The 26,647-nt window shown below is 38.4% G+C and overlaps 1 protein-coding gene across 1 annotated transcript in view; it reads right to left on the bottom strand.

Moving 5' to 3' along the window:
• The window catches only part of DCDC1 (doublecortin domain containing 1), a gene marked incomplete at its 3' end in the record, with an annotated part of 318,067 nt that overhangs the window by 5,914 nt on the left and 285,506 nt on the right, over positions 1-26,647 (bottom strand). Inside the window, exons 31-38 of the mRNA XM_079788060.1 lie at positions 26,417-26,620; positions 24,407-24,608; positions 22,725-22,877; positions 21,916-22,017; positions 16,705-16,841; positions 15,323-15,502; positions 5,876-6,026; positions 3,168-3,277 (exon numbers count right to left, since the gene is read on the bottom strand). Coding sequence (XP_079644186.1) covers positions 3,168-3,277; positions 5,876-6,026; positions 15,323-15,502; positions 16,705-16,841; positions 21,916-22,017; positions 22,725-22,877; positions 24,407-24,608; positions 26,417-26,620 — 1,239 coding nt within the window. The remainder of the gene's footprint in view (positions 1-3,167; positions 3,278-5,875; positions 6,027-15,322; positions 15,503-16,704; positions 16,842-21,915; positions 22,018-22,724; positions 22,878-24,406; positions 24,609-26,416; positions 26,621-26,647) is intronic.

Below are 26,647 nucleotides of genomic sequence, written 5' to 3'. Positions count from 1 at the left end.
TGTGCTGCCTTGGCCAATGGCAAATCTCAATGGCACTCAGCACACCTGGGCTATTATGAAAGGTTAGCCCACAAATGCTGCAACAGCGATTGGCCCCAATTCTAAGTGATTCTCTCTTAAAAGAGAACAGGTGTATCTTTACCTTCTGTTTTTCTTTGTTTGTTTGTTGCTTTGTTCTCTTGACCCGCAAACAAATATTTAGTTTATATGAACAATCAAGAAAAATAAAAAAGGAAATTCAAGGTTATTGCTTTAAGAAACTGCCTCTGCATTTTGAATCATTACTGATGAGTCCTGTTTTATGAAGCTGATATAAGCACCCAGATAAAATGATCCTTATTTATAAATGCTGTTGGTTGTTCTCAGAACGCCTGTCAAAAGGCATATTGCTTTTAGTTCACTTGCATAGAAACATACAACTTCACTCCACACTTCATCAGGCAACCAAAGCTAGAGTAGGGCAGAAACATCTAGAAAAGTCCTTCCCTCCAGGACAATCACCAATGCTGACCTGCTTGGTCATCACATCTGGATCACCTTAAGGGTGTTTGTGAACCAGCAGGAAATACATTTCTGGAGAAAGCCATAGACTTGAGGATGGTTGCTATAGTATTTAATAATAAATGGTTTCAGTTGATAGAAAAATATTGAAATGTGACTTATACATATGAGGCTGATTCAAATTCGATAAACATGGCCCCAAAGGAAATTACTGGGTTTATTAAAAGCCTAGGAGGGCTGAACAGAATTGCAATCATCTTATCCTGGAGTCCTTGCTGAAGGTGGGGTAACTGCTCCCCAGTCCACCTTCCAGCCAACCAAAGAGGAAGGTCAGTAATAAGGAAAGAGCAGGGCTGGCCTTGGTCTAAGCTAGACAAGCCGTCGTCAACGAAGCCAGTGTCGCTGGTGAAATGTGATGTGTTGATGACTGTTATATTACATCTAAAATCCCATTTACTAGTAATAGGAAAGTTCAGTGCAGAGTCTTGCCTTATGTCTCCCAGTACTTGATACGCATTGTGTGATATTACCAATTTTCGCTTCAGGCGTATTCATGTGCCACAGCGAAGACTTCACAGGAATTTGCACATTTTATTCAGGCTGAAATTATGCCATTTTCATTGCAAATCAACTTATCAGTGGCAGCAAAATGATAGGTACTTTGGCTCCTAGGGAAATGCCTTTGTTTTCAAGGTATTTTGAAAAAATATAAAATGCTCTGTGTCTATGGGGATTGTGATCCTGTCATTCTAAGGAGAGGCTCAGCAGGTTAAGCATCCTGTTGGTTTTATGCTATGCACCTGAAGTTAATACAAAATAATATGGAATATACACTGTAGTTGAAAAAAATTTAAATTAATAAAAATAAAAGAATAAAAATAAAAGAATCTTGTTAGCCTACTCTATAACTGGGAGCTCATTCCTTAAGCCTTGTTGTTTGAACTTTCTTGTTTTTTTTTGTTTTTTAAAAAAGAAGAAGAACAAAACAAAATGCAATCTTTTCCTTCTATGCACCACAAAGCTGTTCTGGAATGCCTTCACATCTCTAACATCCACTGTACGTAGAGAAAATGTCTGCAAAAGGGCAAATTGCTGTGGAGGTAACACGTGAAATTTCACCTCGCCGTGCTCTGCTTTTAGCAGGGTTGGAGGCGGCAGCAATTTATTCACGCAGCCCCACTGACTTGAAGACAGGGAGTAAATACTGGGCCTTCTGCAGTGGTTACCCAGGGCCCCCTTCAGTAGAGATGATCTACTGCCTCCCTGCATCACATTAAAGTGGTGGATGGAGGAGTGAGCCCAGCTGAGCCATTCTGTACACACCTAGCCAGGCTGCAATTTATATTCAGACAGAGTTGTGAGTGGCTTTCAGAGGAAGAGAGTGAAAAAGAGCATTTCTCCAGAAATGTTCCACCCACACTGGAAACCAAACTCTGATTTGTCATTGCTATTTCTTAAAAATGATTCTTTCATCAACGCAGGAAGAAACTGACACCTAAGATTGCTAAGAATTTTCCTTAACCCCGCTATTAAAAAAAAAAAATCATTACATGATTTTTTTCTTCAATTTGTGCATGTACCCTCTCCCAGAGTTTCTCTATCGAGGACACAGCCCATGACTTTTGGTTACTGAGCTTATGCCCACAACATCAAGCCGTGCCCTATATAGTCCTACACTGTTCATACAGGCCAAATCTAGGGGAAATTGGAGGAGGAAAAATCGACTCACGTGGCGTTCGGTGGCTACCAGCCATTTCCTTTTCATTCAGTAAATATAGGATTTTAACATGGAGATTTGGAAAATATGGTGGCTGAGCCAGAAAAATGTCAGTCTGGGTCAAATTTAATGGTAGGTGGTCAAAGAGTCTATTTTATTATTTAAGTATAAATATAACTTGACACCACTAAGTTATTTTTCAATAGTAACTAGTAGTCTTTTTTTCCTGGAAGAAAATATACTTAACATAGTTATTTTATTGGCATTACTTTGTCTAGTTCTGTTCCCTTTCCAGGAATAGGTTTGAGGAATCAAATGCTGCTCTACATAAAATGTGAAGGTAATAGCTTTTTAAAGAGACAGCAAAAATTAAAAGGGATGGAGGGGGAGGGATGGGAAGAGATTAGCCAGAGAACTTCTATGCATGCATGCATAACCCATGGACATAGACAATAATGCAGCGAAGGCCTGCGGGGGAGGGTACGGAGTTGGAGGGTGTCAATGGGGAAAAAGGGAACATCTGTAATACTTTCAACAATAAAGATAAAATAAAGGGAGGCGGGGGGGGGGGGGGCGGGGGAGGGGAATGGCCCTGACTGGGTGGTTCAGTTGATTGTAGTGTCATCCCTACACCAAAAGGTTATGCATTTGATTCCCGGTCAGGGCACACACCTAGGTTGTGGGTTCCATCCCTGGTCCAGGCACCTACAGGAGGCAACCAATTCATATTTCTCTCTCACATCTCTCTCTCTCTCTCTCTCTCTCTCTCTCTCTCTCTCTCTCTCTCTCTCTCAAAATCAATAGAAACATATCCTTGGGTAAGGATTAAAAAAATTAAAAAGGATGAATAATAATCACCTCAAGGCAAGTATATTAGTACACATATATAGGCTATACAGGCAAAATACAGCACAAATATGATGGCTCTGCTAGAAATCAGTCGATGTACCAGAGACTGCAGCTTCTCAGGTGGAGACACCACAATGTCCGTGGCTTCAGGGCCCTGCTGCCTTCGGATTCTGGCATAATTGGCTCTGACCTCCATCATTTGTTTTAACTCTGTTAAAAAAATATTTTGAGAGGCAAGTCAAGGCATTTATGGAAAATCATTAAAAGTCCAGGGTAATGAGACACTGAAGTTTCCTCAGAAATCCTTGATTCCATGCCGGACTCTCACTACACACTTGACTTGCTTATCACATCAGATATGTGTTAACATTCTTGGGATTTCTGCCGAATGGCAGTTGCTGGAGAGGGCTTCCTTCCAGGCATGTTATAAAGCCTGAATTGAAAGCTAACCTAGGAGTGGTCTAAAAATTGAATCTACTGAGAAGATGGTAAACACAGCAGTGAGAACAGTGTTCAGATCTCATGACAAATGGCATAAAGCACTCTTTTAATTTTGTCAGGGGTATGTATGAAAGAAGCCATTCTAATGGCATCTGATTTGTTTTGCCAAAAACCCAATGTGATTTTTTGATGACTAACTTCCATGTTTTTACATTATAGTACACAAAGTAAGTTATTATAAAGTATTTAGTTTTGAAACTCCTAGGCTGTCTTATTTTCTACTACACATAAGTCAAAAAACCACAGAAAAACTGAGTGAAGTTATTAATTAAATGTCCCTTCATAAGTATATAAATGCTAATAGCCTTTTTCTCTCTTTTAAAACATTCTGAATATTTAGATTTCTATAAATAATTATTTCTAACTTAATTCTTTCAGGAAAAAAAAACAATGAAATGGCACTCATATAGTAAACTAAGTTTCTAAAGTGCAATTAAATTAAAAGTCTGTTATCAATCAGATTTCTTAGAACACGTATCACTTACTAGAAAGAATTCAGACAGTTGCAGAAAACCACTAACCATACGCAGGTACTATGGGGACCCACTTTCATAAAAAGCATCAACATTCACATCATAGTAAACCACGTGCTTACAAAATTGAAGATGCAAAAACAAACTTTGGTCCACACAACCTAGTCACAGGTTCCCAGAGCCAACAGGGAGGGAAATGGTAGGGAGAGTGATATTTGCATTTCCAATTTTCTCTCTTCCCTTCACAGTTTTTATTGGTAAGGAGCCTGCCTCTGGGAAAGCAGCCTACATTTCTCACTGTATTTTGGATACCCTTTGACTAGGTTCACTGCAGCATTCTTAGCTTTATCAGAGAGGTCCAATGAACACAGTGAGGCCAGGAGGCTGAGGTCCAGACGACAGAAGGCCAACCCGAGAGTATGAAAGATTAAGCATACCAGTAAATAATGAAGGGATTCGGTAAGTGCCTCCTACTATTCAATTGTGTTGTAATCTTTCAAGTGTGTTCATACACTTAGATTGAAAACTCTTTCAGGAAAGGAACCCTGAAGGGTTTCTTTTATAGGCTATGTACTTTGGGAACACACAAAGCTGTCAACTAATACCAATGATAAGAACCCCAATGATTGGCATATTCTTCCAAGGAACCACGTCATGAGGGTCTGCAGGAGCTGGGGTGTTGGGTAATGGTGAGTGACAGGGACAATGGAATACAAAGAATACAAGATTGGAGCCTATTCCTTTATACAGGAAGGTGCTAGAGGAATAGTTGTAGCACTCCCCAAAAACAGTTCTGGTCATCCCAATAAATTCCTGTTTCCCTACTTTTTAGTCTTCATTCTTATGTTGTTGTCCCTTCTTGACTAAATGTAAAGAACTGATTATAACAGTTTGAGAAGTTTTTGGTTTACATACCTTATATATAACATAGAAATAATCATCTTATGGTGACTTTTTAAAAGAAACAATCTAGCTTTATTACTTTAGAAAACCAGATAATTCACTTCCTAATATTTTAATTTCTTTAGAGTGATAGCAATGCTCTTCAGAATTTCCTAAAAATGATGTCTTTTCTGATCTATGCTTACCTACCAAAAAGAGCTTTAAATTCCTCAGGATAAATAAGATAAAGGACAACAGTTGGTTTAAAAACAAATACATGATCTTTCCAACTATTATTTATCAAAGAAAATTATCAGAAAACAGACAAAATGATAAAATGAGTATATATTTACTTATTACTAAAGAAAGGACATCTACCCAGCTGGCGTGGCTTGGTGGTTGAGCATTGACCTATGAACCAGGAGGTCATGGTTTGATTCCAATTGGGACACACACCCAGGTTGTGGACTGGATCCCCAGTGTGGGCTGTGCGGGAGGCAGCTGATTAATGATTCTCTCTCATCATTGATGCTTGTTTCTCTCTCTCTCCCCCTCTCCCTTCCTCTCTGAAATCAATAAAAAAAAATATTTTTTAAAAATAAAGGAAATCTGAAAACCAAATATAGTTGTTATTCATCAAACACTAAGTTTTAAATAATTTGAAAAGTAGGAAGACAGTGGAGCCTCATTTTCCTGAGCGTTCATGCTAAAGAAATACCTTCAAATCAGGCCCTTTAGAATCCCTGCAAATAAGCCCCTTGGATAAGTCACAAGACTAACAGAATTTTGATTTTTTTTTCAACTTTGAATTCTTTAGAGCAAACAGTGTCATAAGTTTACACTTTTAACTTTAGTAACATGGAATAGAACAATGTAGAGGAGGAGTTCTTGGAAGAAAATACTGAATGATTTAATTCTTTGGAAACTCGATGGAAAGAAACTGTCACCATACCTTTTTGGGTTACGAAGCCATGTCCCGTGGACACACAGATGACCATGTCTCGCTCTATTTGGTCCCAGGACAGAATTGTATCTCCCCCGGGGGTGTACAGGGTGCTGGCTGGGCGGGCCATCTTCAGACGAGCTGAGCAGTCATCCAGCAGCTGAAACACCAAGGTACACACTTAGCATTGGAAGGTGGATTGTCACAACATAATTATTAAAGATTCAACTCTTTTAAGAGAACTAGTGTCCCGATTTGAACACTCCTTTTACTTATAATTGTTTGAAAGAGATATAAAAGGAGATGGGAGAAAAACGTAAGAAGTTTACTCAAGTGCTTGAACAATGAGGAACGTCAGGGCTACTGGAGAAGAATCCAGAATAAATTAAACTTGAACAATCATCAAAAAAAGTAGAAGAAAAATTTCTTGTCCCAAACAGGCCATGTCTTCAGATCAAATAGGTTAATGCAGGATAAGTCAAAGTTAATTTAAATATAACTGGGTGGAAAGTATGAATTTCAGAAATGGGGGAAAATTGAGATATGTTTAGACCTGTTTTCTACAACAATGAATACCTAAGAAAATAAAGCAGAGTCTATGAAGTTTTTAGGGGAAAAGGTTTTTAACATAAAATTTCAATATCCAGCTAAATTATTACTTTTGGCTATAGGAAACAAAAGATATTCTCATGTACACAAAAAGTCAAAACCATATTACATCATTTCGGATTAATAACTGAATGAAGTAAATTCCTTCACTATGGGAAAGCCATAATATAACATGACTAATATTAGGCAGTAAGACAACTAGAACACAGTTCGACTTCTAAAAAAATGGTCAGAAAAATAAACAAATTAAACATTTTAAAGTAAGTTTTCATAGATAAGTAAATATGTAAAACACCAAAAAGGGACATGGGCAAGGAAAAGAAAAGCTAAACAATTCTAATTAACGATTTACATATAAATGTGTTCATTGGAGTATGCTTTTAAAAAAAATAAATCTTTATTGTTCAGATCATTACAATTGTTCCTCTTTCTTCCCCCCATAGCTCTCCTGTACCTGGTTCCCACCCCACCCTCTGCCCTTAGCACCACCCCCCGCACTGTCCTCATCCATAGGTGTACGATTTTTGTCCAGTCTCTTCCTGCACCCCCCACACTGTTTTCCCCCTGAGAATTGTCAGTCCACTCCCTTTCTATGCCCCTGATTCTACTATATTCACCAGTTTATTCTGTTCATTAGATTTTTTATTCACTTGATTTTTAGATTCACTTGTTGATAGACATGTATTTGTTGTTCATAATTTTTATCTTTACCTTTTTCTTCTTCTTCCTCTTCTTAAATAATACCTTTCAGCATTACATATAATACTGGTTTGGCGGTGATTAACTCCTTTAGCTTTTTCTTATCTGTGAAGCTCTTTATCTGACCTTCAATTCTGAATGATAGCTTTGCTGGGTAGAGTAATCTTGGTTGTAGATTCTTGCTATTCATCACTTTGAATATTTCTTGTCTGGCCTGCATAGTTTCTGTTGAGAAATCAGCTGACAATCATATGGGTGCTCCCTTGTAGGTAACTAAATGTTTTTCTCTTGCTGCTTTTAATATTCTCTCTTTGTCTTTTGCTGTTGTCATTTTAATTATGATGTGTCTTGGTGTGGTTCTCTTTGGGTTCCTTTTGTTTGGGGTTCTCTGCGCTTCCTGGACTTGTAAGTCTATTTCTTTCACCAGGTGGGGAAAGTTTTCGGTCATTATTTCTTCAAATAGGTTTTCAGTATCTTGCTCTCTCTCTTCTTCTGGCACCCCCATAATTTGGATGTTGGTACTCTTGAAGTTGTCCCAGAGGCTCCTTACACTATCTTCATATTTTTGGATAATTTTTTCTTGCTTTTTTCTTTCCGGTTGGATGTTTTTTGCTTCTTTGTATTTCAAATCTTTGACTTGATTCTTGCGGTCCTCTAGTCTATTGTTGGATCTCTGTATATTATTTTTTATTTCAGTCAGTGTATGCTTAGTTTCTAGTTGGTCCTTTTTCATATCCTCGAGGGTCTCGCTAAATTTATCGGCCTTTTCTAGAAAATTCTTGAAAAACCTTATAACCATGGTTTTGAACTCTATATCCAGTCATTTGCTTTCCTCCATTTCTTTCATTTGTGACCTGTTTCTTTGTCTCCTCATTTTGGCTGCTTCCCTGAGTTGATAGTGGCTTTGTGTGCTAGGTGTCCTATAGGGCCCAGTGACTCAGCCTCCCCAGTTACCTGAGGTGGACACTCTTGGTGCACCCCTTTGTGGGCTATGTGCACAGTCTTGTTGTAGTTAAGCCTTGATTGTTGTTGGTATCACTGGGAGGAATTGACCTCCAGGCCAATTGGCTGTGAGGATCAGCTGTGTCTACGATGGGAGAACTTCTGTGCTGGAGACACCCTTATGAGACAAGACTTGCTTCAGTAGGGCTTTGGTGCTCACTGAGTCTGCCCCCTGAGTGTGTCCCTTATGGATCTGAGGAGTTGTAATCTGGATGGTCCCACTCTGACTCCTGGGTACACTGGCTCTTGGATCTCCAAGGAGGTGTAATTTAGCCTCTGTCTGAGGCCACCCAGCAGGAGCTATGGAGAGATCTGCAGATTCCTCTTTTTTGTTTGGGTTTTGGAGGTGCCTAGATGAGGCCCAGCTGTGAAGCAATGCAAGCTGCTGTGGGGCTTTGGGCCTTCTTTTGGATGTTCTGGGTCTCACTGACTCAGCTGCAGTTTGTTAGGTAAGTTTAGAGTTCAAAGGACCCGGCCATTTATATGCAAAAGCCTGTGTGCTCAGCTTGGATGGGGCGGAGTCTCAGGGCAGAGCAACCAGCAATGGCTTCATGGGGCGGGATCTCAGGGCGGAGCAAACAGCTATGGCTTCCCATCAGCCCTGCCCTAAGAGGCCCTCTGGGTTTCAGTGTCCCGCGGTAATCGCTGCAAGCACCTCTGAGAGAGAGCCACCCTTGAGTTTCGCCTGCTGCCAGACAGTCCAGTTTCTCCCCATATGAGTCTGGGTCCCCAAAGTCTTGCCCAGAATTGGAGTTCAGAGAGGTCAGGAGCTTTTGTCTCCCTAACAATTGAGAAAGCCAGCCGTGTACTCAGCCCTCTCTGTGTGCGCGCCTCCGTACCTCTGCCTTCCGCAGCTCCTATGAGTCTCAGTGTGCTTTTCTCTTTCCTTCTAGTTGTAGAATTTCCACTCAGCCAGCCTTCTTGTGGTTCTGGGTGATGTCCGTTTTGTCTTTTAGTTGTAGTTTTGAAATTGTTGTGTGAGGCAGCATTTTAGGTGTTTACCTATGCTGCCATCTTGGTTTCTCCAGAGTATGCTTTATAATAGCAAAAATTTAAAAACAACTTAAGTGGCAAACAACAGACAACAGGATGAATAAATAACAATCCATCTATTTGACAGAACATAATGATACCATTGAAAATAATTAAATTGTATGGATAAAAGTCACAATAATGTTTTAGGTGAATAATACAGATTGCAAAATTGTATATGCCCTGTGATCTACTATGATCACAATGACTAAAAAATTATGACTCTATAGTAATAACACAAATATATCTACTAAAATTATTATAACTTTGGTGATTTTTGTTTTTTGACAGAATTTTCATTTCCTTCTTGGTGCTTTTTCTTTTTCTAATTTTAATACAGTGTCTACCAGTATATACTCTTTTATAATTAGAAAACAGAATGTTATTCAGAAAACCAAAAACTTCACTTGTAATAGATTCATATGACTTCCCTTTGCAATGTTTCTAAAATTTCCACAATAGTCACTGTCTTAGACTGCTTGGGGTCCCAAAACAAATACCATACACTGCGTGGCTTAAATGGCCAAAATTTACTTCTCACAGTTCTGGAGGCAGGGAAGTCCAAGATCCAGGTGCTGGCTGGCTGGTTCACTTTCTGGTGAGAGCTCTCTCCCTGGCTTTGCTGACAGCTGCTCTCTTGTGTCCTCACAAGGTAGAAGAGAGAAATCTCTCTTTTCCTCTTTTGATAAGGGCCACAAATCCTATCAGATTAGGGCTCCACCCTTAAAACATTATTTAACCTTCATTGCCTCTTATTTTTTTATTTTTTATTTTTATTTTTTTTAATATATTTTATTGATTTTTTTACAGAGAGGAAGGGAGAGGGATAGAGAGCTAGAAACATCGATGAGAGAGAAACATCGACCAGCCGCCTCCTGCACACCCCTTACCGGGGATGTGCCCACAACCAATGTACATGCCCTTGACCAGAATCGAACCTGGGACCCTTCAGTCCGTAGACCGACGCTCTATCCACTGAGCCAAACCGGTTTCGGCACCTTCATTGCCTCTTAAAACTCGCCCTTCAGATATAGTCACATTGTAAGGCCTCAAGATAAAAATGTTAAGGGTACATACTTCAATTCATAGAAATTACTAATTTTTTTCCTGCTCTAGTGTTGTCCTAGAAATATGTATTGGTAGATCTCTGGAAGAAACTTGTGTTGTTTGAAAAGATCCCACATAAAGATAATGCTTATATTTTTTTACTACTTTACCACTAAAATGTCACAGTTCTATAGAGGTTATGTTTTCCTCTAATCAGATAAATGAACATTATTTAAGAAAAACATATACCAAGTGCAAAATATGAATTAAATATATCACTATTTCATTTGGTTTTCACAAAGATCTGTTTACATGAGACAAATTCATTGAGTTTACAAAACTCTTTTAAAAATAAATTGGAAAATAAAGTATTTTCAGCAAAATTATATTCTAAAATATCTAGTCAGCGTATGACCTTTAATGTTTGTAATTTCTGCAATAACAAAAGCTCAGAACAAAGGAACAATGTTCTATGCATCTTTTCTCTCCCACAATCTATTTTGTGAGTTTAATTATCCTAGATCAGGTCTTCTCAGAACAGGGCCCACGGGCAACATTGAACTATTGCATATTCCCTGTGGGCATGAGGTACTTGCCCCTACAAATCAAAGGGAGCTGTTTCTCATTCTTTCAGCTTCCACTCATACATTCAGAACTGTCCCTGGCTGAGAACACACTGACTTTGAGATTCTGTAGAATAGGAGAGATGTTGCAGGAATGGAAGAAGATGAATGCTTCCGGTCGATAGAAGGAGGGGCCCGAGCAATCATAAATCAGAGAAAGATGTCGGCCCTGAAGAAAGAGCCAGTAATCCGGTGAGGAAGCCACCTTGGTGCATGGATGACAGATGAGCCTAAAGCAGTTGGAGATGAGAGTGGCTCTAGCAATGTTCAAAGAGTGGGTAGGAAGGATGTGGTTAAATCATTCAGAATGGCCACAGCAGTGAAACAAGTTGAGGAAAAGCCTGCATTAGATGGGATTCAAATACTGTCTAGGGGCTTCATTACAGAGTGTAGAGTGAAGCTCTTTGAAATGTGTCCTGTTCCTCATTCTTCTGGCAAAAGTGCCAACCACTGAAACTTTCAGCTTCTCTGGAATTGGTGACATTAGCCAGATTCCCCCAGGGAAATCTGAGCCCAACTCTTCCCGTTACGTATTTGTTTCACACACAAGTCCACTCTGTAGAAGTATTCTTGACAGCCTGATAGCCTGAGATGACACATTTCCAACTGATCACAGAGAACCTTAGGCAGGAGCCTAAAAACAAGAATAAAGGACATGGAAAAGGAAAGGAAAGCAATAAGAAAAAACTTAAAAATAAATAAATAAAGCAAAAGGCTGGGCCAGTGTGGCTCAGCAGTTGAGTGTTGACGCATAAACCAAGAGGTCCCAGGATTGATTCCCAGTCAGGGCACGTGCCAGGTTGCACCCTTGATCCCCAGTAGGGGGCATGTAGGGGGCAGAGGATCGATGATATTTCTCTCTTATTGATGTTTCCATCTCTCTATCCCACACCCTGCCCCTCTCTCTAAAAATCAATAAAAACGTATTTTAAAAATAAAGCAAAAGTAAAACAACATGCCAAAAAACTTTCTAGGCATCTCCTAAGTATCTTTCTACAGACGGAAGCCACATTAATCTCCCCAAAACAGTGGTCGGCAAACCGCGGCTCGCGAGCCACATGCGGCTCTTTGGCCCCTTGAGTGTGGCTCTTCCACAAAATACCACGTGCAGACGCGCACGTACAGTGCGATTGAAACTTCGTGGCCCATGCGCAGAAGTCAGTTTTCGGCCTGGGTGAGTCTATTTTGAAGAAGTGGCGTTAGAACACTCAACGGGTCAAAGAGCCGCATGTGGCTTGCCAGCCGCGGTTTGCCGACCCCTGCCCCAAAACATTGCTTTCATGATACCATTTCCTTATTCAGAGACAACTAGTGGCTCAAGTACTTTAGTCGGGGGTAGTGTGATGGACTGAATTGTGCCATCCTCCAAACTCATAGGTTGAAGCCCTAACACACAATGTGACTATATTTGGAGAAAGGGCCTTTAAGCAGGTAAGTATGGTTAACTGAGGTCATAAGGGTGGGGCACTAATCCCACAGGACTGTGACCTTATGTGAAGAAGAAGAAGAGATGCTAGAGTTTTTCTCTCTCCTCTCCATGCATGAACAGAGGTAAGGCTCTGTGAGGACACACAGCAGGGAGAAAGTGGCTGTTTACAAGCCAGAAAGAGAGGCCTTGTCATAATCCAACCCTGTGGGCACCCTGATCTCAGACTTCTCAGCCTCCAGAGCCCTGAGAAATAAATTTGTTTAATTCCTCCCACCCCCATCTGTGGTAGTATTTTGTTCCGGCAATCCAAGTAGACTAATACAGATAGTACGTGGGATCCACTGTATGCTTTTAAACAATCTCTCCAGTTGTATGTATCTCTCCCTACGTGTCAGTTCAAGGACCATATACCCAATATGATTTATGCATTCTAAAACCCATATCTTTGTGTGTGGTACCCCTCATCCTTGTTACTATTTTTTCTGCCTAAGATACGGAATCTGGCCCATTTCTCAAGTTCCATCAACAGTGCTGATAATTCCTCTCAGAGCCTCTCCTTCACCCCAGATGGGCAGCGTTTCTTTCTTTGAACTTTTGAACCTCTACCTGCACTACTGATTGACCATGTCACCTGCTGTTAGTACTTCTCCAAGAAGAATGCTAGCTCCCTTAGCAAACACATTTCTCTTACAAAGACAATCTATGTTCATCACAACAAAATATGGAACACATAGAAAAACACACAAGAAAGCAATACCAACTTTATTAGGTCACCAATAATAAGACCATCCAGGAAATATTCCCCAAAATAAAATCCTTCCAGTCTGTTTTTCTAGAGGTGTCCATGTATGTATATAGAATTCAACTCCACATGCTGTAGATTTTGCTTCTTTCACTTAGCATATCTTAAACATGTTTATTGTCATTATTCTTTCTAAAGTTGATTTTTAGTTATAATATTCCATCCTATGTACTATAATTCATTTAACCAATTCTCTGTTTATGAGTGTTTAAATTATTTTGAATCTATCTGTATTATAAATAACTGTGATAAATATTCTTACTAAACAACCCTTGCATAAATTTGTGAAAATATCCTTGGGATAAAGTTCAGAAGTGCATTTATAATAATAAAAGGGTAATATGCTAATTAGACTGGATGTCTTCTGGATATCATTCTGGACGTCTTTCCTGACAAAGCTGGGGCCCGAGGGAAGCCAGCCCAGGTCCTGGGTGCCTGCTGGTGGCCATAGAAGAGAAGCCTGGGTTCCGGGTGCCTGAGGGAAGCCGGTGCTGGCAGCCGGGGGAAGGAAGGCCTACTCCTGCATGAATTTTCATGCATCAGGCCTCTAGTTTTCTTATAATATGAGTGGCCACGTTGTCCTCCAAAAGTTGTACTTCCATCAATCAGAGTGCCTATTTCTCTACACACCCAATAAACCTTGATACATTTTCAATGCTTTGCCAATTTGAAATATTAATTTAATGTGAGCATAGATGTGTTATTTTATTCCTCTTACTGCTGCCACCACTATTGAATTAACCTGTGAATTATACTGCATTATAAAGTTTTCAAAATCTTTTCACATAAACAAGTTAGAATAATACCTTACAGCATCTAGCCCTTCATGTACAAAGTTCATGAAAAATTGCATGATCATGGAATAATATTTATGAAGTGACTTTTATATGCTACATAGGAGTCACAAGCCAAAAAGTCATTCCTCCACCATATATATGATATTTATGTAAAAGTTATTATAAGTTTTTGCTATCCTGAGTCTGATAGGCTATCTTTAATCCTACAGTCCCTTTTCTACCCTTTGTCTGTTTATTTATCATTTCATTTTCCCTCACTAATGCATCAGTTCTAGTTGCGATGGATTGGTGCATTTTAAGACTTAGTGATTACAATACAAATTGAGATTTTCATTGAAACCAACACGGAAGAAACATTTCAGCTTTGTTCTAGAGCCTATTCTAGAATGTTCTCTCCTGAAAAAGTTTCCATTCTCTTTTTTAAATCCATTTTCTTTTTTCCCCTAGGAATATGAAGTGCCCTTACTTGTTTTTTAAATCTCCTTTCTCAAGTATAGCAAATTGGTTGTCCCCTTGTGAGATGTGATTGCTTCCAAGTTCTTATTCAAAGTCCCTGTCAAACGGGAATGGTCTCTGGGACACTCTGAGACTAGACCACTTTCAGGGGCAGAACTCCTCGGAGATTCGCCTACTACTCCAGGTGCCCGTGGCAACCTACTTGAACTCCTCCAGGCCAGTCTACTGCACCGTTGTGTTTTCCCTCCACCCCTACCAACATCTCACCTTTATGTGACTTCCTCTTGTCCCCCACAATTTATAAAAACATTTCACAAAATTAAAAATCCAAACAACTTTTTGAGATATCACTGAAACAGATAAGACTTTTAAAAAGTCTACCAAAATCCATTTAGGTGCCTAAAGTTTTTAAAGACTAAGACAAAATGTCAAACTTAAGAATTATATCCTTGATATTGCAAACAATAAATAAACTGCTGGTCATCTTTTTCTTAGTTGATATTTTACCTTTGCTAAGTGAAAAGTTGGCTGCAGTTCCAGGACTCTGGGTAGGAATACTATGACAAGTTTTCTCTAGTGAATACTATTGTTTTCCCTACAGAATAATACCTGATAATCCTGTGGAAAAAAATCATTCTTTTGTAAACTGGGTTTGAAGCAGAACAGGAAAACCATTTTAAATTATTCCAAAGTTTAGATTTTACTCTTGGGCTGCAGTGGGTTTAATTGTCACTGTTCTTGTTGGCCAAGTGTCCTATTCTGATTCACACATACATCAGACAGCACTGGACCCCACATTTTCATTGGTATAAGCCCATTTAACCATCATATCAATCCTGTGAAGTATTATTCCCATTTTACAGTTGAGAAAATGATATTTAGAGATGTGATTTGTCTGACCCAACAATCTAGAAATGTCAGAACTGGGATTCGAACCTTCTCTTTTCACACCAGGTTTACCTCTGAAATGCTTTTGCCCCAGGCATAAGTGCCATCCTCGGGTCTGCATCCATTTAGATAAACCCAGACCCGTTTTGCGTTGGGTTGCTTATACAGGCTGCTCTGCTTGGGTGCTGTATGTTTAGTTGCAGTTGGAGAATTTCTCTTGGATTGCCGTTCTTGGATTTCAGAAAGGTGTGCCTGTCAGGAAAGCCCAGAGAATGCCATGTTTAGTGTGTGTGAAGAATGTGACGAAAGACGGGAATCTTATGATTATTTACATGGAAAATTTTAGGAAGTGCATTACTCTCTCCTGTCCCCGAGTCTTTTGCAAACTTGCAATTTCCCTTGCTTCAATGAATCACTGAAGACAATAATAATCATTGCAGTGATAATAACAAGGTACTCATTTTGGCAAAGCACTTCATTTTCATTTATAATTTCAAGTAATGAAAAGAGATGTGTTTTTGGACTTCTGCATGGTATTTCTCCTATTGAGAAATTTCTCTGCATCTAACAAATGAGTTTTTTATTAGAATTGCAACATCATTTCCTTAGTAAATGCTTAAGGGAGTGTGCAGGACTGTTGTTGAGTCCCTAATCTCTGTCTTTGCAAACACAGCAGCCACCCTTACACTTTGCCAGATCCCAGCCAGGCAGCTTTTCATCCCACTCCAAGCATGTCCTGGTTCAGTGCTTTGCATTCATTCCCTGGTCAGTGATTTATCCTTGTTCACTTGGCAACAAGTCCTATTTCTAGCAATGTCAATTTCTTTTTTCTAGTAACCTTGACTTGGGCACACACCTACAATGTAGATTGAACACACATCACGATTGGAGAAACTTATTAAATAAGAACATATCATTTCAATGAAAACACCACAAAGCAAAAGTTTTCCCAGATCTCTATCCCCAATCCTCTCTCAATAGCTGACCTTTCTCTTCTTGCCTTTTTCATGTCTAGCCATCCTGACTGATTAAGCAATTGGGTTGAAACAGCTTTTTGAATTCCTCATTTCTGAATGTCTCCATAGCAATTAGTATTTTGCTCCTTGCTCTTTTTACATACCCTTAGGAGTGATGAGCAATGAAGCCATAAGGTTCAACTTGAATACACTTATTATAATCACCTTTGTACATATCCACTGGGCCTTTTTTTCTTCTTGGCTAAGGTCATAATTTCTGGTCTCCATTCAAACAAAACAGACTTCCCTATGAGCTGGATGTCTTTTAGAGAGCTGCTCTCCAAATGCCAACTCAAGGCTTGGCATATGCCTACATGGTCATAACTGACCAGATGCTGAGAACATATTAATGGGCATAATTTTAAAATTCAATACTGTACTTTTGAAAGCGTATAATAGAGGCAGAGTTTTTAATGTCTTGAATGCTAAAGAACATACCTCTGTATGTCTTATATGTTCCATGAGTTTAATTTCCTCTTGCGTCTGCTCGGTCCAGCCTCCTTCCACCACCACCGGCTGCACAGGGCTTTGGTTGGGAACCATGGTGGCCGGCTGACATGCTGCTACTCGCCGCCCTGGGGAAAGAAGTCTCTGGAAATGTTGTTTCTGATGATGAGCTATCAGATTTCAAATAAATTGGTTTGGCTTCCTATGCATAAATCATTCCACTTGGGAGCATAGGCTAAAACACTAAATATATCAGAAAAGCAAAGATGCCTAAGGTAATAATATCTAACAATGCCTCTTCATATGGGAGCTTGCGGTTTCAAACAGCCAGGATACGCATTCTCACTGCACAGATGGAAAGGAGAGGTAACATCCTGACTCCACACTGGCCCCAGCCTCTCATCCACGTGATGGTTCTGCGGTAATTTAGTCAAGTAGAATCCATGACCTAAATAGCCCATCATCTCTTCCAGTCATGGAACATATGTTTTGTTCTCATCACTAATGATAAGCCTTTCCCCCACAATTAGCTTAGCAGCCTGGGGATTAAGTATTTCTAAAATAATATTAACCCAAGAGACAGGAGGCCTTTTTTTCTATCTAATAATACCTTGTGAGCACGATTGGTTTCTGACACCTCTGCTGTGCCCCTTAGGCTGTTAAGAAGCTGTGGTAAGAGTAAATATTTATTGGAATACTGCATTCCAAAGAATCACAGGCATGATTTAATAAGTGTGGTGATGTGAATTTATGTATTCTTTCAACTAGACTACTTACAATTGTTATTAAAGAAGCTTAAAAGTCATACTTATGATTTTTTTGGTGTGTGCTTAAGAGATACTCAGCACTGAGTATCATGCTGATCTCTAAACTTAAGTAAAAATAACGCATTTCTTGTATGCTCCTTCCAGAAACCAAGTTGAACAGCAGCTATGGGTCAGGCATTGTGCTGGATGATGTAAATAAAAATATGTTCAAGATCAGGTCATTGCCTCAAAGGCCTACACTTTTGTGGAAAGGCAGATGTCAAGGAGATGATCACAACAATAACTGATTGTGACTGTGCGGTACCAGGGAAGTACAGGGCCTGTAAAGCCATGTAGCAGGAGTTGCTAACCTAGTCTGAGGTCTCAGGGAAGGCTTCTTTGAGATAGTAACACTTAGGTGGATATAATAATAAAAATACTAAAATGAAGTTGAGTACTAATTATGTTGCCAAGAGACTCTTTAGCAACTCTTTTCAGAATGTGACTATGAAGAAAACTCGTTGAAAATAATTCAGAACTTGCGGAGAATAAAGCATTTGTGCTCTTGTAGTTCAAGTTTGTGGAAATAGATCCAGCAATAACAATAAGTGGCAGCAATGACTTTTCATAGAAACCAAAACTCTATGTACATAGCATTCTTATGCAATTTATAAATGTGGAGAAAACATTACTGAATCACTCAGCCAATGAGTTACACTAGCAGTACCATTATACAACATGCTTTGGAGGAGACACAATGGTAGCAGAAATATATGTAACAGAAATTTATGCACTAACCATAGTTTTTAGCCAACTCTATTCATAATGTGAAGAAAACATTAATTTATAACACAAATTCTTATGAAAAATATTTCAATAAATATTTTATTTACTAGTATAATTTGAACACTAGAATTTTGCTCAATTAATGAGAGTTCAGCAATCGTTTATCACTTGCACTGTTGAGAGCCAGGATTTGAAAATAGGAAAGAACAAAAACCATTATGTATTATTTGGTTTTTTGTCAATGTGCTTCTAATGCTCTTAAGAAAATTGGGCATGAATACACTTTCACTATACTTATCATAGAGACATAATGCTATCACAAAAGGTTTTGGTTTGGGGAATGGTTTTCATAACAAACTATTATTTATGTAGGAAGAATATTAAAACCAAGCAAAAATGTATTGAATACATTATTTTTATTTTCTTATTACCATTTTCTATATATCCTATTTTATTTCACATGAGATCAAGGGAAAGTAATGATAATAGCCAAATATTAATGGGGAAAGCTAGAGAATATGAGTGCTTTGCTGTTTTCAGACTATAAATCTCAAACCAAATTCCAGACTATAAAACCTAGACAGCTCTTCCCATACCCCTCCCTTATGGGGAGGCCATCCCTGTTTCAGCATCATCTGTGCCCGAGAGGGTAAATCCACCTTATTTGTGATTTCATTTAGCAGCTCCATTTAGTTATCACACTAAATGAAAGGTTCTAGTATTGTCTTTATACATAACAATGGTGATACTTTGCCATTCTTTACTTTTACTTATCAGTGTTTAAGACTGCAGGTGGGAGCATGGCTGCCTTCTCCAGGAACCCCTATTCTAATATTTACTGAGTATTTATTATGTATTAAGCATGATGTAAATAGCTGACATTTGTTACTTAATCATAAAAGCTCTAAGAAGTTATTATTAGTATTATAATTAACTAGTAGCCCATTGCAGGAAGATTCCTGCAATAGGGCTTCCTGCTGTGCTCTCCCCCACCCCGCCTGCTTGCCTCCTTTCTCCGCCGGCCCCGCCTGCTTGCTACTCCGCAGCTTCACTCCCTTCTGCAGTGCTTGGCTTTTTCCTACGCTGTCTTGATATGCAAATTAACCGCCAGCTTGGTTGAGTTAATTTGCATACTTGCCCTGATTGGCTGGTGGGCGTGGCTTGGGTGTAGTGAAGGTGCGGTCAATTTGCATATTACTCTTTTATTAGGTAGGATATTAGCAACTGCAACTAATATTACAAATGAAATGTAAAATCAACTTAGCATAGTTCTTTGTACATAGTATATGCTCGTTAGACATTTGCTGCATTTACCAATGGCTACAATAATAGGAAAGAATTGATTTAGCCACTCTTCATACTTCCTATACCTCTTCTTTCATCCAATCCTCAAGAAGCTCACAATCCAACAGGAACTGCAGTTAACTGGGCTTAGGTCTATTCTTATTTATCCTCATCATTCCCAAACTAGAAAAGACCTTCCTCAGAGTAAGTATTTTATAAATATGTATTGAATTTACATTTAATAGTAGAAACATAGTTTGTAAGAAGAGCCAAGATTTATCTTAGCATTAAATTCTAAGAGAAACTATATCAGTAGATTTTTCCCCAATAGATATCATCTGACCAAATAGATTCTTCAACAGTGATATTATAAATGATGGCATCTGAATTTTATATGCCCTTTTAATACTTAACTATAATAAGAGCTGACGACTTGATATAAAGTCAGAATTCAGTCAAGGCAGTTCTGCCAGGTGCTATTTTCAGTATGCTGCTTGGTATTGATTTAACCTGGAACAGGAATAGAGCTGAAAAAACTTGCTGGAGGGAATGGTTAAAATTCCATTCATTCTTTCATTCAATATTTCTAAAACTATTCAGAGAACAAATAAGGAATGTATATAATTTATAATATAAGAGAGAAGATATAGTCACATGTTACATGACCAGGAGCAATCCAAGGGGACAGAGAGAAAAAAGTTTGAGGCAGAGGGGACTGAATTGTGCAAAAAGCTCAGAGTCAAAAGAAAATACATGGTATGTCTGGGAAATGAAAAAAAAAAAAGCCCAAATAGGTGGGGTAGAGTGGAATTGTCAAGAAAAGGGAGAAGTTTACAGAGAACCAGACCATGAAAGGCCACATTAAGGAGTTTCAACTTTGTCCTAAACATGATGGGAGCTTTGAAATGGGGAGTTTTATGCCTGGACGACCATCGACCATGACACCTTTGCATTTTTGCATGATTGATCCAGCTCAAGAATATTAGCATAATGCATAGAATGGACACTATTGTCAAAACTGGAGGCAGCGTCCAGCTGGTGTGACTCAGTGGTTGAATGAACCACTAAAGTCATTCACGAGGTCATGGTTTGATTCCTAGCCAGGGCACATACCTGGGTTAGGGGCCAGATCCCCAGTAAGGTGTGCAGGAGGCAGCTGATCAATGATTCTCTCTCATCATTGGTATTTCTATCTCTTTCTTCCTCTCCCTCCCTCGCCAGAATCAATAATAATAATAATAATAATAATAATAATAATAATAGAGGCAGGGAGACCAGTTTGAAAATTGTTCTAGTAATCCAAATAATAGGTCACAGTAGCTATAACTTGGGTAATGATAGTGGGAATTAAGACTATTAGAATTCATTTGAGATAAACAATAGATTCAAAGCAACAAGGCTTACTGATATTTGCTTGGAGAAAATGAGAGAGATGCCCAGAATGACTCCCAGGTTTCTGAGATGAAACACCTGGGTGGATGGTGGGAGTGTCCACTGTAAGAAGAAATGAAGGAGGTGCTGGTGTGGGGGTGATATGATAACTTTAGTTTTGGACATACCAATGGGACATTCAAGTGAAAATGTCTAGCAGAAGTAATAGATTCTTTTCACTTAGACCCAACAATTCTTTTTGTAAGAATGGAATACTAATCATTGAATGCAGAGTTCTGTTTAGTGCACTTAGGACTAGTTGTGTTGTTGATTGAAATAAGATTCACATGCTTTTAACACCAGATAGTGCGCATACTCAGGAGTTGAAATCCTGCTATGGCAATTACAGAGTCTGAAATGTTTTCCTTCCCAGACTAAACCCCATAATGCAATGTTTCTCCCCAAAGAACCATTTGGTATCTGAAGTGCTGGGTCAGGAACTTAAAATTCTGTGACAAATACATGTGGAAGATCAATTGTGAATTGATCACTTTGTCTATGGGTAGCATATCTTAGGCTGCATGACAAGAGGGAGCTGTTCTGAGATACTGACAATGATCTTTGAAGAATTTAGTACTTCCTTCCTCACATTATTTAAAAAACTTCTTCCAAAGCAACACCTAAGGAATGACAGCAACTTTTGTTCAAGGATTTATTCCAAAGCCCATAAAATGTCAGTGCAGGAATTGTTTCAAATCAATAGGGTGTTTATATGATCCAGACAACTACCTAAATTTTTAAATGTATATACAAATCATGTGATATTTATTTTAATATAAAATTTAAAAATATGTAATCAGTACTGAAAATATATATTATTAGGTTTTAGACTAGCTCAAGTGACTTTGGTAACACTATATGTATACATATATAACTCAGTTAAACATCTGGTATCTAATAGTAAAAATACTATTTAGAATTAAACATGGTAACACTTGATTTAATTCATACTGACCTTTTAACTGTCTCATTTTGTGTTTCATGGTGTTTAAGTCAGCCAAAATTTTGTCCTTTTTTTGCCAGTTATGTTTTTCTAATTTTTTTGCTTTCTGCAAAGCTAGAGTAATAAAAATACATGATATTTTATTTTGCATTCTTTTACCAACAGTACTTTATCATGCAAGCCAATAATTTATAAAGAACTTTCTGCTCCAAGAAATAGATTCAATTAGAAAGAAGTAATTAAAAGGTAAGGGTCATTAAAAGAAACCTCATTTGAAAGATGACAGGGCTTAAGGCATTTCTTTATGGAATGCAGGGGGAGAAAGAGAAGAACAGTGCTGTTTTATTATATAGATTTACCATATGCAATAGCCATATTTCATTTTCCACTTCCACAAACTATTTGGAGGTGATGAAAGCCTGGCTTGGAACCACTCATTTTTTAAACATCCACCTACTGCCTAAAGGGTGCAATTCTTAAAAATGAAAATGTGCAGACAGGTCGTCTTCAGTGTGAATTAAACTCATTTGTTATTTTCTAATGTATACCATTATTCTCAGTCTTCATAGACCAAGGATCTCTTTATCAACTAAATTAGACATTTTTCCATGTAGCATACTCCATTCCAGTAAGAAAAAACAGGCAATTGTGCAAATATAGGAATATAGCTATCCTTGTGCACATGTTAATTGATAGACCTCTGTTCTTTGTATAAATGTGATGTTATGCTGACATACATATTTAATTCATTTTCTTATAAATTTATTTCTCCTTCCCTTCATACAATACTTGAAAGAAAGCAAGAACAAAAAACCCCTTACCATTGGGAGATAAAAATGGTTCCCCACAAGATACCCAGATGGCAATCGGGTTTCTGTGAAGGAGGGTGAACAAAGACTCATCTATATCATCCAAACCATCGGATGTCACAGATGTTGGAAATAATTTGTTTTTCACTTTCAGTCTTGGGTTTTCTGGGAAACAAATGACATTTTACCATTGTTCAATGAATGATGAATAAATCTGCTTACTGAATTAATTTGTTTATTCAAAATATTTCATTTTTCATTAATGACTTGATTTAAGTAGGCAATACCAAAATTGATGCCAATATATAAATTTGATCAGAACTTCATAGAAGCCAAAGAATTTAAAGTAATCTGATTATAATTATGCATTTTGATTCCTAGTTCTTAAGGGAATTTGAGGTGGCTTACCAACATATCTACTCTGAAAAGAGATAATACAAAGAGATTGAAAAACCAAGGAAGGGGGAAAGGAGTATAGGAATAGACTACAGCCAGAGATAGTGTGCTGTAGTGTCCTCATATTATAAATGAATAATAATGTCTATCTCACTCTGTTGTTGGAATGATTAAAAGGAAAAAAAAGGAAAGTACATAGAATAAATAGTGTTTGGTCTATTTAATTGGGCAGGCATAAAAAAATTCCAGTTAATATTTTTATTATTAAATGGACATGAATACATATTGTTTTTATTTGCTAGAGGTAAAGCACAATTTAGGCTCTGAGCATCCTAGTGGCCAAAGCAAAATGGAAAACACAATTTCAAGATTTGCAAAGCCCACAAAAAGAAAGAAATTCTTCAGAAGATATACATCTCCTCCTGGTCCTGAGGTCTGAGAGAAGCAATTCCATGGTTTTTATAAAGAAGTTATTTGTGATATAGCAAATAATATCCTACACTAGAAATTAACATAGATTGAGAATCTAATATATGCTGGGTATTTTACTAAGACATCTACATACATCTTCTCATGTAATATTCAAAATGATGCTCTGAGGTAGGTTCATGCCTATTTTACAGAAAAGGTTACTGAGATTTAGTCACATAACTAGGTGGGGGCAGAGACAGGATTAGAATCTAGGCCATCCGCCGCCCCCCAGAGCCTATGCCTTTAACCACTGCCTCCATTGTAAGCATGATGCTGAGTTTCTGACAGGTGCCTATTTCTCTCAAGTTCTTGAATTCAAACTGGTGGCATAACACCAAACCACAATTCAACACAGGGGGCAGCTGCTAATGGGCCTGCCTGATTCAAGGATAACCTTTTGAATACAAAGGGGAAGGGATGGCTATGCCCTTTTGATAGTCCTGCATGAAAACCAGGTTTTAAATAAAAATTTTAAAAAAGAGTGTTTGAAAGTATAATCTTCCAGAACCTGGAAATCAAATATTCTATGTGCTAAAACCACATCATTGTGAAATAATAGAAACTATATCATATATAGTTTCCTCCAAATCTTAGGGAGAAATTTGCATTGATCCAGCCCCACTCTCTCAAGTGGTCTCCAATTGGTTTGGGTTCTGAATTTAAGAACAAAAGCTGCTCAAGTTGCATAAAGTAGCTAAGCTCTCAAACACATTTTATAAATTCCAGGCAATTTATTTATTGTTTTAGTGACTGAGTGAAAGAATCACAATTCACTTTTTTTCTGACCAAACAGCAGAATCAGCTCAGCCTTGTAGAATGTAACCAACCTTCTATACTTTTAATAGTTGTCTCCTTTGTGCCAACGGGGGCTGCCTCTTCCTTTTGTTCCTCAGGGTCTCTGTGGAGAAATGATTTATCTAGAGCCCATAAAACCAGTTCACGCAGGGAAAGGATTGTGGTTCCATCTTTAGTATATACTTTGGAGGCTGCTCGGGCAAGACCAAGCTGTTCCGTGCATTCTGTAAGAAGCTGGATAACATGGACTGTAAGTGATGTGGGTAGAAATAGAATGTTGGGGAACCAGCTAGAATTGTAAGAAATATTAATCATGCTTTGTTAACCATGATTGTTTTGTCTTGACTAAAGAAGGCACATTCTAACCTGGCTGGCAGTAACGCACCTGGAAATACAGCCCATCTTCCCCATTTGAAGCTGCCTATAATCATGGAAAGATGAACAACTTCAGTGCAGAAACCAGAATCACCAGAATCATCAGCTCTTTGAAGACCCCAGCCCTTGCATATCATTAGCCCTTTGAAGATGCCCAGCCCTTTTGCATACCTGTGGGCCTTGGTAAATCTCCAGCCTGCTTATCTGTTAATTGCCCATTTGGCATACCCTTTGGCTATTTCCCCATGTAATTTTTGTCCCTTTACCCAATATAAGCAGCGGGCTTATGGTGGGGTGCAGAGCAGATATTTTGTGGATGACCTGCTGCTCTCCTATACTGCCGGCAGTATTGGAATAAATGTTCATAATGATTCAACCCTGTCTCTGCTTAATTGGCTCAAGTGGTGACAGGCAGCACGGACCCATTGTTTGTCCAGTTACATAAGGAACTGAGAGGAAACAGTGACAGAACTGGGAATGATCATGAAGAGCTTGTTATCTTAGAAATCGAAGAAAATCCTTTAATTTGAGAAAATAGAAAGCTGAATAACTGCCTATTTGATCTTTGTTTGGAGATACTTTTTGATATTACATTGTTCTACTTAATTTCATACAGCAAGAGTCCAATCTAGCTGTGAAAAGTCATAGCTCCAAAAATTTAAAACAGTAGCTGATATGTTTCCTTGGAGTATTTCCTTAAAAAATGTTTAACCTAGAAATCCACTTTCAATTTTGTTGCTTTATAAGGTATGATATTGCTGTAGTCATCTTGATAAACTATTTAAAATAAATGAGTAGTTGACCTTTAAACCAAAAGCTGACACATATGATTACTTCCACGTTGCAGATGGGAAAACAGGCTAAAAGAATAACTTTGCCAAAGATCACAAAAGCCAGCTGTGGATCCCAGGATGAATCCTGGAGTTGCTAACGTTTGTACTTGGCTTATTTCATTGAACAACAATACCTTAGTTTAAAAATTCTATTTGTATTCCACCAAAGAGGTGAATTAACAAGGGTGCGTATGTGTGGGTGTTTGCAAGGAAGTCTCCAGGATAACTCCATGTCATATATAACTTTCCTTGTAAATTATGTCATTAAGGGTATTGACAAGATCATCCCCAAACATAGGACAAAACTGGGTGTGGCCTTTGGGGCTCTCTTCCTTTTCTGTTGAATACAGCGACAGCCACTAAGACAGAAACCACACATGCCCTGTCAGCACAACCCCGGCTTCTCCAATTGGAAAATCAAATGGATCAAATTATTTATAAACAAATAAGTGCTCAGATTCGGCAGTGATAAAGGAGGTGGCATCTTCTAAACTATGCAGATGACATACAACTTGAAGTTGGAATGGGAAGGAAGGCAGAAAAGGTGTCTATCTCAAAAATGGAGAAAACCTGGTAGCTTTGTTTTCCCTTTGCTTTTATGTATCATTGCTCTGGACCCAATCTACAAACCATCTTCTGCTTTCTCATTTTCCTAAGGAATACAATCAAAAAGAAAATCTTTACGAAAACAGAGATCTTGATCTTATCAGCATAAATTGGTGAAACTGGCCAGGGACATTTATCACTCAATTCCACTGCTGTTTTCTTGTCAGAAGAATCACCATTATCATTACTTCCGAGGATGCAAGAAGCAGTTAAGTGAGAGCCACTTACCATGGGGAATGTTTCAGCCACAATTAACTTCCCATTTCGATATCCATCTCCATTTTTGTATGCAATTATTTTCATTGGCTTTTGGAGCTTAGCTGCCATACCAATAGGAGCTACAACTTGTGTGCAGGTCTTCATCCGTAAAGATAATAGATGTTCTTCATAGTGACTTAGAGTTTTCTCAGCCTCAGAAGAAGATAAATCAGCCTGATTTAAAAAAAAAATCATAGGTCT

The sequence above is a fragment of the Cnephaeus nilssonii genome, assembly GCF_951640355.1.
Source record: "Cnephaeus nilssonii genome assembly, chromosome: 13".
Lineage (NCBI taxonomy): Eukaryota > Metazoa > Chordata > Mammalia > Chiroptera > Vespertilionidae > Cnephaeus > Cnephaeus nilssonii.
Note: the sequence above shows the minus strand (reverse complement) of the source record. Positions and strands in the feature narration are given on the sequence as shown.